Source organism: Dunckerocampus dactyliophorus, chromosome 9 (genome assembly GCF_027744805.1).
Source record: "Dunckerocampus dactyliophorus isolate RoL2022-P2 chromosome 9, RoL_Ddac_1.1, whole genome shotgun sequence".
Classification (NCBI taxonomy): Eukaryota; Metazoa; Chordata; class Actinopteri; order Syngnathiformes; family Syngnathidae; genus Dunckerocampus; species Dunckerocampus dactyliophorus.
The window spans coordinates 22,958,560-22,974,184 of NC_072827.1; the positions used below are offsets into that span (position 1 = coordinate 22,958,560).

Here is a 15,625-nt window from a genome sequence, read left to right on the forward strand (position 1 = left end):
TGCACAGGACAGGAAGAGACCATTTAATTTATCTTATTTATGATGTATTGTGTAAAACTAAGACATGAATAACATCAAATTAAAAGCACAAAATGAATGCCGACCCACCATCCACCAGTTCCAGCCAAGTTTTCCCAGAGAGACGATGACATGGCTGTTTGATGTGTGTGATACAAGGCAGTGTGCTAGCATGAATTAACTTGAGACAAATGTACACATTAGCACTCAATAAGTCATCAAAACTTACCTTTATGCATTCCCACATAGTATCAGCATTTGACACCAAATATGAGGTGAAAGAAAAATGGTAAAAATACAGTGGTAGTCTATCTGTGCGGCATGAGACAAAGTTAGCACACGCACAAAGGACATGCGTCAAGTGAGACGGATGTAACAGAAAGAATCCGGCCACTTTTCAAAATAAAACATTAAAAAAAATGAAATAATGGAAATTATTTTTTCTTTCTGTGCGGCCCGGTACCAAATGACCAGGGGTTGGTGATCACTGGTGTAACGCATATGCTGCTGTGTGACTTTCTTTTTTAAATAACACAATCTGCACACACACACACACACACACACACTCCCATGTGTTTCAGTGGCAGCGTTCCCAGCGTGAAGCTGCAGCCAGGAACAAGAGTTCAAACGGTGATGAGACATTTACCGTATTTAAATGTGCTCACCTCCATACAGCAATGTTTGGCTGCTTCCACCCAGCAGTGCAGTTCGGTTCAGTACGGTTTGGACCCTGATATGTGTAGCTCTTGTACAGACCAACAAACGGGTCGGTTTACGGCATTCCGAATTATGATGTTTCATGTTTACGTAGGCACTGCCATTACTTATTGATATTGTATAGGACAAAATCACTTTTGTTCTTTTTAGTTAACTATTGAATTCAATCTCCATTATGACTCTCAGGCCAGTGGAAAAAAGAGCATTGCTGCTGCAATGCGGCGGCCATCATGAAGGATAAAGATGGTACCTTTGAACATGTGAAAGGATCTTCTCCTATGAAATGGACAGCGATAACAGCATAGTGCTCTGATTAGCGCGACTTTCTCCTCCCAATAAGGCTGTCTCTCACTCCTTGTCTCACTTTACAATAAAGTACACAAAAACACAGTAGTTACTGAGGAACTAATGAAGAACTAATGAAGAACTAATGAGCAGCGTAGTTACTGAGGAACTAAGGCACATCAATTTAGAGTAGTTACTGAGGAACTAATGAAGAACTAATGAGTAACCCATGAGTAGTGGTTAGGGTTAGGGTTAGACAGGTTCGTTCCTCATTAACTGAGGAACTGTAATTTTGTGTACCTTATTGGAAAGTGTTACCATGCCCCCCACGGTGCAAGAAACTGTTCTTTTTTATTTCTGTTTCATTTAATTATTGTATTGAATAATTTAATTAATGCCTTTTAGATTACTGTAGTTCATATGTATTACATGTGTTCTGTGTAAGGTGTGAGTGACTTAGGAGTTAATTTTGGTATAATGACATAATTTAGGTCTGAGATCCAACTTACACCAAAACTCAACTTTATTTATATACGGGGGCAGAACCAGGAAAGTTTTATTGGGGTGGCCAAGGTGAGACAATTACTCACATGCGGTGGCAATAAGTTGGCACCTCAAATGTCTGGATGGGCAGCGGGGTGTCCGGAGAGTGACCAGAGGTAGCCATGGCTGCAGCTCCGCCACTGTTTATATAATAACCCGAGAACCACCTGTACTGATAATACTACTGGACCAGATCTAGACTGGAAAGGAGTGGGAATGAGGATGTGGCAATAGACCACAGACCAGAATTCAAGATATGAATGCCAGCAGTTTACTTAACACACACAAACAACCTTCAATGACAAACTGAAACATCAAAATACCCCAGAGAAGTGCTTTTCAATTTTTTTTCAGGCATGGCACGCGTTTGACAAATAAAAACTCCCATGGAACACCACTCAACAACAATGTAGTCAAATAATACACTGAGGCTTAACATATGATGACAAATTTGTTTCTCAGTTCATTTATACTAACTCCATGTAAAACCTAGGCCTGTTTAGTTGAGCACAAAGTGATATCCTTGCAGTAATTGAAGAAAGTCATACATAAAGCTCTTCCTCAAGCGCTCTCAGTCCCTCTCTTTTTTTAGTTTTTGTATCAGTCTTGCTTGAAAAGCTCAGCTCACGTACTGTAAAAATGTTGTGGAAAAGTGGAGCAATGTGGAAATACAGTCTCCGTTTTCAAAATTTGGAACTCCTTGGCCAGGCTCCCTACCCAATGTTGCACCCGAGACAACAGTTTATAGATTTACATATTTATATTTATATATTTTCATATGCTTACAAAAAAAAACAAATAGCATTGTTTTTACCATGTCTTTAATTTCTAAGATAATATCATAATGTCACCCAATTTACATTCTTAAATCAATACCAAAAAAATATTTAACGTGGTTAATTGGTTCCAGACCCAACAAGTGAATTTGTTCTTTATAAATGGAATATTTTCGTAGTTAGAGCATAGAAAACCTGTTTACGACCTTCTAAATACAGTTTTTAACATTATTACAGCCCTCTAGACATGAAATAACACCCCTTTCGTCACTTGTACATTTGTATCACCTAATATAGTAGACGTATTAACAGAAAATAAGACATATAAGACATAAATAACACATAACATAGACCCACACCTTAGCACTGGGCGAGTTTTCTGGACAACTTTCTGCTGTGGCTATTGCCTCATCATTGTAACATTATTGACACCTAGTGACCAGTGCAGAATACTACATATTATGCCTTTAAATGTGTCTTTTAACTGCCTTAAACACGCTCAATTTAGGTCAATAATACATCAAATTTGCTTAAATATGTTTTTTTTTTTACTAATAATAGGCCGTATTCAACCGCTGAGCGGGGCTAATTTATTCTTTTATTCATTTAGAAAACCCGTGATAGAGTCAAATTTGCAGTAGGTTTATTTTTAATTGAAATAACCACACTGTTTGCACACAGTAACTCTATACTGTACATCAACTACATTTAGACTATGCAATGACTACAGTTGTGGTCAAAAGTTTTGGTCCTTGATAACTCTGCAGCCTTAGTATTTTTTAAGAAAACATTGTACATGTCTGTCATATACTGAACAAACAAGCAATTTCTGTGAGGATTACAAAACTGAAAACTGATGCAAAGTTATTGAAAAAATTTAATGTAGTTCCAAAAGCTTTGGCCATGACTATATACACAAACTAAATCAAATAACAATACACAAAAGCTATATAAAATACAACTATATACAAACTATGTACTATGTACTTATGACTTCGGAAGGTAGCTCTTCAAAGCTCACCTTTAAACTATGATCTTGTTTCTGTACAGTTATTTCTTCCTGGTCCTGTAAAGTCCTGTCCTATCTAAGAACAGCTGCTGAGTGAGTATATGGGTTGCTAATCGGGTCAAGGCATTCAGTGGGGGCTGAAGGGAAATACAATGGCAACTTTTGTCAAGATTTTTCAGATGTCTCACACAGGGCACAGACATCAAACTGGTAGACCAAGGAAAACATCAGCAGGTGATGACAGAAACATTGTGACAAAGAAAAACCTTAAAAGAACTGTCGGTGACATCAGCAACAACCGGCAGAGGGCAGGAGTGAAGGTGTCACGATCCACTGTTCAAAAAGACTTCATGAACAAAAGTACAGCGGCTGCACCAGAGGATGCAAATCACTCATTAGCAAGAATAATTGAAATTGCCAAAAAGTACAGAGATGATCCTAAAAAATTCAGAGACAAGCATCCATTTACAAGTTTGTATTTTCCGTATTCAGATATTTACCCCTCTTGGTCACTGCTGCCTTTCTCCATGCATCACTGAATCGAATTCACTTACTCTATTCACAAGGTCATTTGCTACATGCTATCATAGGTGCATGCTAATGTAGCTGATAAAGCAGGCAAATAAAATAAATATCTTCTCCTCTGTTCTCTTCATCGAAATGTAATATGAAGTGGCCTAGAGCAATACAAATCGTGCCAAAATGTGCAACTAAAAAGACGCTTATAGAGCTCAAAATAATCTTCAAAACAACATAAAACTACTTGATATCACAATAACGTTGACAAATGAACAATATGCATCAAGCGCTACATAATTATGGGCCAAAGGAAACAGGAAATAGCACATTACACACATGCACATCAATGCCACCCGCATTGTGAAGGTCATTGTAAGAGTAAGCACTACAGAAGCTGACTGCGAAATACGGAAGCCCAGGAAGAGCAGAAGGAACAGAAAATATTAAAGTAAAATTTAAGAGAAACAATAAAAACCCAAACAAATCAATTAGAAACCCTGTTGCAGATGAGATATTCACGGCCAGGCTCGAGACAGGTAGCTGAGTTGCACCTAACCGTACCAATCTTATCTGGCACGCCTTCACCCTTCCAAGGATTCAAGCCAAAGGTCATGGACAGGAATACATTATAGCGATCTAATTTATCTTATTTATTGTGGAAAACTAAGACATGAATAACATCAAATTAAAAGCACAAAATGAATGAACGCCGACCCACCATCCACCACTTCAAGTTCCAGCCAAGTTTTCCCAGAGAGATGATGACATGGCTGTTTGACGTGTGTGGTACAAGGCAGTGTGCTAGCATGGATTAACTTGAGACAAATGTGCACATTAGCACTCAATAAGTCATCCAAACTTACCTTTATGCATTCCCACATAGTATCAGCATTTGACACCAAATATGAGGTGAAAGAAAAATGGTAAAAATACAGTAGTAGTCTATCTGTGCGGCGAGAGAAAGTTAGCACAGGAACAATGGACATGCGTCAAGTGAGACGAATGTAACAGAGAGAATCCGGCCACTTTTCAAAATAAAACATTAAAAAAATGAAATAATGGAAATATTTTTTTTTCTCTGAGGCCCAGTACCAAATGACCCTCACCCCAGTACCGGGCCGCAGCCCGGGTGTTGGGGACCACTGGATTAAATGGTCCATGATTTCTTCTGCTTGCTCACGTGCAAGAATTTCTTTCTTCTGAGGTGAGACTTAGTCATGTCAGTCCAGTTCTAGACTGAGAATTTGACCTATGGGCTAACCATGTGTCCACAAAACCATCAGGTGTGAACGTTGAACATCTCACAATCCCACTATCAGCAGTATTGGTGAACCAAACACGCCTACTTTTAGGTAAAGTGGGACTAGCAAACCTGTCCATTATAAATTTAGCATCCGCTACAAACCCACAAATATACTTTTCACATAAGGACAAAACGGGCAGGAAAATACAACAGCATGCAACACAGCAGCAATATACACAGTAGAAGTAAAAAATCATTAACACAAGGACTTCCAGTGCGCCCCAGACCGGAAAAGTGTTGTTTCAGCAAGTTGAAAAAATGCGATTTTGTGACAGCCGCAGCACTGACAAAACGGGCGAAAATCGACGCCTCGGAAAAGTGGCGTTTTTTGTCATGTTTGGGTCCCGCCAGGACCCCCAATGAATGTTTGAGGGATTTGGCCCAGCTCCCAGACCGGAAAAGTGTCATTTCAGCAAGTTGAAAAAATGTGATTTCCTAACCCTAACTCTAACCCTAACCCTAACCTAACCCTAACCCTAACCCTAACCCTAACCCTAACCCTAACCCTAACCCCAACCCTAACCCCAACCCCAACCCCAACCCCAACCCGAACACTAACCTTAATCCTAACCCCAACCCCAACCCTAACCCCAACCCCAACCCCAACCCTAACACTAACCTTAACCCCAACCCTAACCCTAACCCCAACCCTAACCCCAACCCCAACCCCAACCCGAACACTAACCTTAATCCTAACCCCAACCCAAACCCTAACCCCAACCCCAACCCCAACTCTAACACTAACCTTAACCCCAACCCCAACCCTAACCCCAACCCTAACCCTAACCCCAACCCTAACACTAACCTTAACCTTAACCCTAACCCCAACCCTAACACTAACCTTAACCCTAACCCCAACCCCAACCCTAACCCAAACCTCAACCCTAACCCCAACCCTAACCCCAACCCTAACCCCACCCCTAACCTTAACCCTAACCCCAACCCTAACACTAACCTTAACTCTAACCCCAACCCTAAACCTAACTCTAACCCCAACCCTAACCCTAAACCCTAATCCCTAACCCCGAAGCCTATCCCCAACCCTATCCTCAACCAAAACCCTAACACTAATCCAAACCCCAACCTCAACCCTAACCCTAATCCAGCGGCACGGGTGAAAACCGACGCCTCGTAAAAGTGGCGTTTTTTGACCCCCGATGAATGTTTGGGGGGTTTGGCCGACCTCCGGGACCGGAAAAGTATTGTTTCAGCAATTTGAAAATGGCACGCTGCACTCTCCCACACTAACCTCATCAAACACCACTTTTCATAACCCACACTTTGTTTTCTTACTTTTCTTACTCCCAATGTACCACATGGCCTCTGGAGCTAGGATGACGAAAGAGAAAGACATAAGAATAGCCAACCCATCCACCATGACTAACCAGGCTAACTTGCACGCCCTGACTAGCTTGTTGGAGGGACATTGTTTACAGGGTTCAAGTCTTTGTTTGCATGTCTCAAAACCAAACTGGATGCAGTGCAGACGAGAGAGTGGCGAGAGAATTTAGAGAATGGAGACCAATTCCAATCTAATTGAGGAACCCATCAAGGCCCTGGAGGCATTATGGTCCACGCTAACGGAGGCCTGCGCTAAGCTCAAATCCAAGAATGTAGACCTGGAGGGGCAGACATTTGGATTGCAAGTCAGTGGAAGAGCATTGGCCCGCAACCCTTTTTTCCAAGCTGCTGATGGAGCAATTCTGTAATCAACTGCTATCAACCCCGTCTGAGCTGGACAGGACTCACTGCACCCTAGATGCTAAGCCCAGACCAGTGATTGTATGCGTGCATTGGTAATCCAATGTGCTTTCCAAAAAAGAAGGGTCAAATCACCTCATAAAATAATTGCATAAAACATAAAATCATTTTAAAATCATCACATAAAATCCCATAAGTAATTCCACAAAACAAAAAATGTAAAAGAATTAAATTTGAAGAGTGTAGATAAAATACTTTCAGTTATGCACAGTTGAATAGAAGTGTTTTCAGCCTGGGTTTGAACATTGCCAAAGTTAACCGCTAACCTCATCCATTTCTGGCTCCAGGTTTTTGTACACTCTCTACGAAGCTTGACATAGACCTCACTCCTGAACCCTATACTGCTCTCTTTGGCTCCCCTCCACATGCACCTCCTGGGTTCTCAGTGGCAAAGCATCATGAGTTGGCCTTTGCAACAAAGAACAAAAGAAGACCACTCAATGACAGTTTTCTGGATTTATTCTGAAGAAAAGAGGGCAATAAAATCAAAATCTTTTCTGTTGTCGTCTGCACCCTCATCAGTGCATTTTCCTGTAGACCGCCTGCATGCGCATTGACTGGTTTAGCTGATTATCTGCTAGCTTGTGATAGGGCGTCCCTGCTGTCACTCCGCTGTTCATCTGCCACAGTAAGTTAACATGTTGCACATTTGTTCTGTCTGGGTCACGTCAACTAGACGTATTTTAATATCCTTTAACATTACATCTGAGTCTGTCCTAGTCTGTGCCCGTGTGTCATTTTTCTCAAAATGAAAATTTCGGCCATGCATGTATGTAAAATGCGCTCATCAACATTCACCTTACTTAGCATCACAGATGTTTTTCAAGCCATTATGTGCGAAGTGGAAACATTCTGACCAGTGGCCAAGGTAAAATACTGGTTGGGAACGAAATACTAACAGGGAAATAAAATAAATATAAAATAAATACAGTGTTCCCTCGTTTATCGCGGGGAATAGGTTCCACTTCAATAAGTGAAATCCGCAAAGTAGCAACTATATGACAACTATGTTTTTTTTACAATTATTTAGCAATGTTACAAACCCATATTTTAGCCATGCAAAAATCTGACACTGTGCATGTGCGCTCGATTTGGAGGGTCCATGGAGTCCTTAAAAATGCTATTTTTTCATAGGATAACGGGTGTATTTTCATTCATATACATGTTTGTTAGGTAGATTACTTCTTCCTCTTCAATTTTGTATTGGATTTATATTGAGTGTTGGACCACCTCGACTCATACAATGGCTTTGAATGTTAAGTCCAACTTTAAGCCTTTCAAACTAATGGATCAGAGCTTCAGGACAAGATAAAAGTTATGTTGGATATGAATTCACTTTAAAATCCATCTGCAGATGAAGGTTCATTCAAATCTAATGGTGCAAAATATGTGACCCGGAATTACTACATGTCCTATTTTCAATATGGATGCCTTTATTGTAAAAATAAAAGCAAATAAAATATGGATAATGTAGATATGTTATAACTAAATCATGCTAAAAAAAACATTGATTTTCTCAAATATGGAGTGGATGGTGGCTTTTATACATTCCTGTCAGCGATGATGTCTAGGCATTTCTTGTGGTTAGGGTGGGGTGAAAACGAATACACAGCGTGCTGCCACACTGCAGTGTGCATACACATGAAAATATGACACTTGATTTTCTTCCCTGGACATTTTGATTATCAAAAAAATGTAAATGGATACTATTTTGACTTTTAAAACTGATTTTCACAGCCTGAGTTATTACAGATTTTGAAGTAGGATTGTACTTGCTAAGGTCCGTGGGTTGATCACAGCTTTTGTCTTGACTCAATGTTAAAGCAACGGTGACCAAAATCACTATTTTCCGGTATAAAATCTGCTCTAAGGTCTTTAATATTTGAGGTAGAGATCTGAATGAGATATCAAATTAAAGTTCAAGTCACACTTTATCAGATAGAATTAATCACAGACTTGATTTTACATATTTCAATATTTTGTAACATTGCTATTATATTAGGTTGGAAACAAGAAATTGTTGAATGGCTCACGTGTATTTCACTCCCATGACCATGCCTCTTCGTCCTGGCACTGTTTGGCTCCAGCGTTTTTGTATCCTTTTTAAAACATATTGTTCCTGTCGTCGTATTTTCCTCACACGGTTAGCTACTTCTGTTTCTTCTATTGTTTACGGTATTGGCGGTTAGCAAGCAGCTGGGTTAGCTAGTTTGGTAGCCATGACTACAACAAGAGATGGCACGAAGGAGATTGACGGTGTACAGCCAATCAGGATGCAAAACACAATGGGCAGTGCAGACAGAAGAGAGAGAATAGAGAGAGAGACCGAACTACAACACTCAACTTCCCACAATGCAATTCTTCTTAAAGGGCCAGAGGCCTGTAACAGCGTTCATACGCTGTACAAAAACAAACAAAAAAAACCCACTAAAATTGCACACAAAAAATCTAACAGTGAGTTCGCGAAAGGTGAATCGCGATGGAGCGAGGGAACACTGTAAACGATAAGTATCTTCTCTTCTGTTCTCTTCTGCACCTACACACAAAAATTACACTTTGAATCATACTTTGCCGACTAGTGGCCAAAGTACAGAGTTGTAGTCTGGGAGGAGTCACTTTAAGAATGCAACATACTGTATGTATAAAACACATACCTGAAAAAAGACAGGGAAATAAAATAAATATCTTCTCCTATGTTCACTTCTGCACCTACACATACAAAACATCATTACCTTTTGAATTATAATATAATATGAAGTGGCAAAAAAAAATATGCAACTAAAAAGGCACTTATAAAGTTCAAACTAATGGTCAAAACAGCATAAAAGTACTTCATCTCACAATAATGTTGACACTGACACATAAACAATATGCATCAAGCATATTATGTCTGCAGCTTTTTCACCCTCATCAATGCCAACACAGACAGTAGACACTACGGAGGCTGAGGGCGCGCTCCGGAAGTCCGGGAGGAGTAGAAGCGACAGAATGAAGTGAAGTAAAATTCCAGGAAAACAATAAAAACAGGAACAAATAAATTAACAAAAAAAATATAATTAATTGAGATAAAATTCATAAACATAGAAACCAATACTTGAATGATAAACAAAAAACACACATTTAGAAACAATAAATAAAATGCATTTTCAACTCCTTTACACATCCATCTAATTGTTGAGTCACTTCCCATCTGATTACACTGTTAATCAATGGCTTTGTTCATATTACGCAATCAAATTAAGCCTCATGTGATGTTTACTGACATGCAGCACAAGTAAAAAGTTTGGGCACACTTTCCCATGTTGTTTAAAAAGAAGGAGTCTCTAAACCAGGGGTCACCAACGTGGTGCCCGCGGGCACCAGGTAGCCCCCCACGAACACATGAGGTGCCCCGCAAGCCCGCTTTTCATTCAGGTTTCAGTTAATAATGAAAGAACAGTAGAAAGAAATGCATTCTGAAATACAAAATGTGAGTTGTGGACACCAGAATTTTGTTCATGTTCTGGTAAAACAAGCATATTCGCTTTGTTTGGGTTTAAAATGAGCTCTGAAAATAAATGTTACAAAAATGAGTAGCTCTTGGCCATTTTCATTTTGTAAAAGTAGCTCTCACAAGGAAAAACGTTGGTGACCCCTGCTCTAAACTTTACTGGTGCTGACATTGTCACAGACTTTGGACTCTCTTTCGCTCACTAGGTCCTAATACACTTGTGCATTAGCTGTGCTTAGTATTCCATCCAATCCACAAAGCTGATATGATTGAATTTATTATCTGTCTGATAGCCATAAAGCAGGGGTGTCAAACTCTGTTTCATTGAGGGCCACATTGCAGTTATGGCTGCTCTCAAAGGGCCACTTGTAACTTTCAATAAGTGTGAATAGAAATATGAATATAAACTCATACTTCATGATATTATTAAACAATTACCCATGCATTTGATTATTACATTTGTATTAACAAAGTGATGGATAACTTGCTTTGAAATCACAACTGAAGTCAAAATGTCAAGGTGACAAGCAAAAATTCAAGTATTTATTTTTTTAAAAATGCTTGGAATATCTTGCTGCACGATCAGATCATATTAAAGTTTAGAAGATGCACTGTGTACAATTTTTCTGTCAAAAGGAGAAATCTACATTTTGAAGGTAAGGGTGAAGTGCATTTTTGACAAACATCATTCCCAGGCTTTCGAGGGCCCCCGGGCCTTGAGTTTGACACATGTTCCATAAAGCAACAACTCCCAAATGTCTGTCCAAATGTGCATTTTCCGCATCTTTCCTCACTGCAATATCCCATATTCTTCTGCAGGGTAAATACCCGGTGCACCTGAATATAAAATACATCTGTGCAAATCACTTTGTGTGTGTGAGTGACAGGAAGAAAAGGTCTGACTCGCTTCAAAAGAAGTCATTTGTTGCCACCTTGCATGTAGTAGCAGGATTAGCATGATGCAATAACACATCATCAGTAGGGTAAAACGAACCTGCCTCACGATGGTCTAATCCCAGCTCATGTTCCCTATTAGTGGGTGAACAATCCAACGTTTGGTGAATTCTGCTTCACGATGATAGGAGACGACATTGAAATATAAGACGACCTGTCTTTTTCAGATGTTTTTCTAGGCAAAATAAGGTATTTTATTAGTGTTTTTTTTGCAGTGCAGTGGGTCCTTAAAAACAGCAGAGCACTCCTGTCATATAGAGGATCTTTGTCTTGTTTCTTGCAGTACGTCCTCAAAAGTCCTCAGTACTGTCATACAGTATTGAAGATCTTTGGCTAGCGTTTTTACAGAGTGATCTTCTTCTGCATCAACGCCAGAAGTGGACTCAAATTGATTGTGCAGCTGTACCTAAAGTGAAAATGTTTCATTTTAGCAGAATATAAGATGACCTGTCTTCGAAAAGTGGCACACTAGACCTTTATCATTATGTCAACAAGCTCCTGACTCAGCATGACCTAAATTGGCTCAAGGTGAGATTGGTGAGAAAACGGCTTGTTCTATCAGCCTGTAAGTGATATCTGCTTGTAGAATGTATAGAAATAGAAAAAAAAACACTTCAATGAGACATTTTATTTTAGAAAAATAGTTTATATAAAACAAATAAGTTAAGCTGCTTTATACTTTGTTCTCTAACGTTCCCTCCAGCTTGTGTCACTCATTTCTTTTTTCCTAAGTCCCTTTTCAAATTCAACCCTTTCTTTCCAATACTAAGAGCCTCTCCAGCAGCTGGAAAGGTGGTCCTTACTACTTCCCATAGAACATCTCCATGAGGACCTCCTCGATGTTGACACTGCCGATTATGGGTTTGAAGAAGAGCTGGGCCACCACCGACGGGCTGATGGACCTCAGCATGGACAGAGCGATGAGCAGCTTCGCGAAACGCGTGGTGTCCTCACGGTGGATCAGCCTGACGTGCTCGTTGAGGGCCTGGTGGGCCTCGCGGCGCAGGGACTGGATGTACGGGAGACAGCGAAGACCCTCCAGATCTGCAAGGAAGATGAGATGCATAGGAAAGGATGGAGGAGACAGAAAATCACCAGTCAGAGATTGGTACATAACCCAGATGGTGATGACAACGAGAGAAGGCAGGATCATAGCGGGGGTCACTGGACAAAATATTAGGTACACCTAGACCCAATACAAGAGCTGTGAGTGTGAATGGTTGTTTGTCCAGGGTGTACCACACGTCTCGCCCCAAGTCAGCTGGGATAAGCGCCATCTCACAACGTGACCCTAATTAGGACAAGCGATACAGAACATTTATCGTTATGTGTTATGATTACGATATAGAGTTTTTGAAAAAAATAAGTAAAATATTGTCATTTTATGCATTTTTGCAGTTGTAATGTTGAATTATTTGGCAGTATGGGGTTGGTTGAGCAGGTGTACCTAATATTATGGCCCCTGAACTCTAGATGATAATACCTTTTATATGAACACTGGGTAGATTTTTTTTTTTATTTATCGTATTATTCTGTTTAATATTACACACACTAACATATTATAATATTCCTGTTAGATAGTTGGAAAAAATAACCCAAGTATTTTAATTTGATGCATTTCTAGGTAATGTTGAATTATTTGGCTATATTTTTGGGGATAGGTGTACCTAATGCTATGGCCAAGGAAGTCGAACAAAGTCAACAAAAAAAGTTGTGACATTTAGATAGCAATTGTTTTTTAAATGAGCACTACGTAGTTATACATGTATATATGTATACATTTTTTAACAATATCACATACTAATAATGCAATATTTATGTCACATATTTTGCAAAATAAGTCAAATCTATCATTTCATACATTTTTACAATATTTGATTATTTGGGAATTTTTTCGAGTTTAATGTTGAGCGGATGTACGTATTGTTATGGCCACTTAAGTCTAACAATATCAAAAAACACAAAGTTATGACATTATATTATTATTTGTGGTCTAACGTATCGTTATATTAACTTTTAAATGATTCCAGGTGAATAGGGGATACATGTTTAAATTGTGGGGGTCCATGTCACGTTAAGAGCCCAGAGTTACCCCCCACAGACGACCCTCCCTGACTTCTTGAACGTACCCGGATTAAAAAGCACAGCTCCCTTCAGGTAGGCGTACTCCTTGGTGCTGATGTCCACACTCCAGCACTTCTTTAGGAAGCCTTTAATGGTATCGATGTCCGCTACAGACACGCCCGCACCTCCGCCTCTGCTCGGACCGCCAGCTCCTGCTGCCACGACCGCTTCGTTCTGGGCCGCCCCCGGCACCCCGGTTAGGATCCTTTGCAGCATGCTGGGCTCCACGGTCTCCGTGGTCTCAAAGTCCACGCGGTCCTGCGCCAGTCCCAGCACCAGCAGGGGCGCCCATCCGCTCCGGATCAGGACCACCTGCTCGTCCTCCGGCAGCTCCCGGAAGCAAGGGACGTTCTTGACGAAGCGGAGCGTCTTGACGAGGATGGCGGACGCAGCTTTGCACGTCACCTGGGGGGACCGGAGGACCCCGCGGCGCCGCGTCGCCCCGCACGAGCACGCCTGCTGCTGTCGGGGAGGCTCCTGCTGCCAGGCCAGCCCGGAGGAAGCTGAGGCGGCGGACCTGTGGAGTAAGTTGTGTAGCGTTTCTTGCTGTTGATCTTCTCTGTCGCTCTTTAAAATACTGTACAGAATGCTGGTGGTGTTGTTTCGGAGGCTGGCACCCCGACAGAGGCAGCCCTCCAGCGTGGCCATGACCGCTGCCCGGAGAGCGCGGCGCGTCCCTCGGGGGAGGTCAGTGCGGAGGAGGCGCTGTTTGTTTTAGCTCCAGATAGCCCTCCGATTGAAGGGCAACAGCTCCCGTCTGTGCCTGCACTTTCTCAGCTGTTTTTTTTCCCCCTCAGAATCGCTGCTTTTTCCGCCTCCTCTAAGCTCTGGTACCTCCTCCTCCTCCTCTTCTTCTTCCTCGCTCTCTCTCTTTGCATTTCACTACTCAAGCTCCGCCTCCTCACTTCGCAATTGCGTGTCAAAAGTTCGCAAACAATTCACTGAAGCATAGATTTCCTCCAAGGTCAAACAACTCATATGAGTTGGGCTGACAAACACAAAGATACTTACTGTACATTTGATGTTATCATTACTTTGCCAACAGTAACAAAAGTAGTATGTGATTCCCTTTGAAGGGCCAAACTGACAATAATATATACTGTAAACTACAAGAAATCCAGTTGTAAACTTTCCGGAATGTTAAGAAAATACTGTAGAATTGGATGTTGTATACAGTATTTTCAAGGGGGGTGGATCTTAAAAGTACAGTATAGTACAGTGTAAAGTTGCATATTTTCGAGGGAAAAAAGTTGCAATTTTACTAGAAGTTTTGAGAATAAAGTTGGATGTCGGAATGTCGTTTAGCAGAGAAGAACAGACACCTGTGGGAAAAGGCTGTAAAACGTGGACCTTTCCAGGCAGTAGCTGGAGTTGTCTTTTGGTCTACAAAGGTGAATTGTAACTTCCTTTGTTCAATGCAGGTGCAGTCTCTAAAGACACCTTCATGAGGTTTGGAAAAAGACTCTGTCAGACAGGCCTGGGAGGTAAGTGTCTTTACTTGGTCCACACCAACACAGTACGCTTGCTCACACATGAGCACATGCACTACATACTTGTTATTCAATTGTAAAGTTTGCGCCTGCTGAAAGTTATTAATGATAACCTCTGTTTTGCATAATGGAAGAACTTACCAAGGCTCAAGTCAGTAGATGTTTTCGCTCACTCCCACCAATCATTCGTGATAACCACTACCTTGCATAATAGAAGTAACTCAAAATAATTCACAAAGTCAGGAAAGTTGCATTAATAAAGCGTTGTGTAATGAAGTGATGATTGATACACAGTGTGTCTCAAATCTGCCAATCTTTGCTCCCCCAAGTCCTGAAAGTCCTCTCACCAAAAGTGAACCCTCAGTTCTCTCCGTAGCATTACCTTGACGCTTCGTCAGTGCTGTTTATCAGGCAGGAAGGCGTTCCAAAAAAAATATATATACTATATAGTCCACTGACAGATGTGAAGGCTTAATTATTTTAGGGACAATTTATACGATTTTTTTCTCCGAGAAAGAGGCAGGGAGAGGCGAGCTGTGAAGGCCAGCCAACAACCTTGACTCGGACACGCTGATATTGATTTAACCGAGAAAACAGGAGCTGGTGAATTATGAAGTCATGACTCAGTGCTCTCCT

General features: G+C 40.9%; 1 protein-coding gene across 1 annotated transcript; it reads right to left on the minus strand.

Annotated features, from left to right (window-relative positions):
- Nucleotides 1–9,947: 9,947 nt before the first annotated feature.
- On the minus strand, nt 9,948–14,354 carry nr0b1 (nuclear receptor subfamily 0, group B, member 1). Its single transcript, XM_054787783.1, has 2 exons — nt 13,505–14,354; nt 9,948–12,419 (listed from the first exon to the last, which is right to left on the minus strand). Exons 1-2 carry the CDS (start codon nt 14,145–14,147, stop codon nt 12,178–12,180), a joined length of 885 nt encoding a protein of 294 aa, XP_054643758.1. The 5' UTR covers nt 14,148–14,354; the 3' UTR covers nt 9,948–12,177.
- Nucleotides 14,355–15,625: the final 1,271 nt, after the last annotated feature.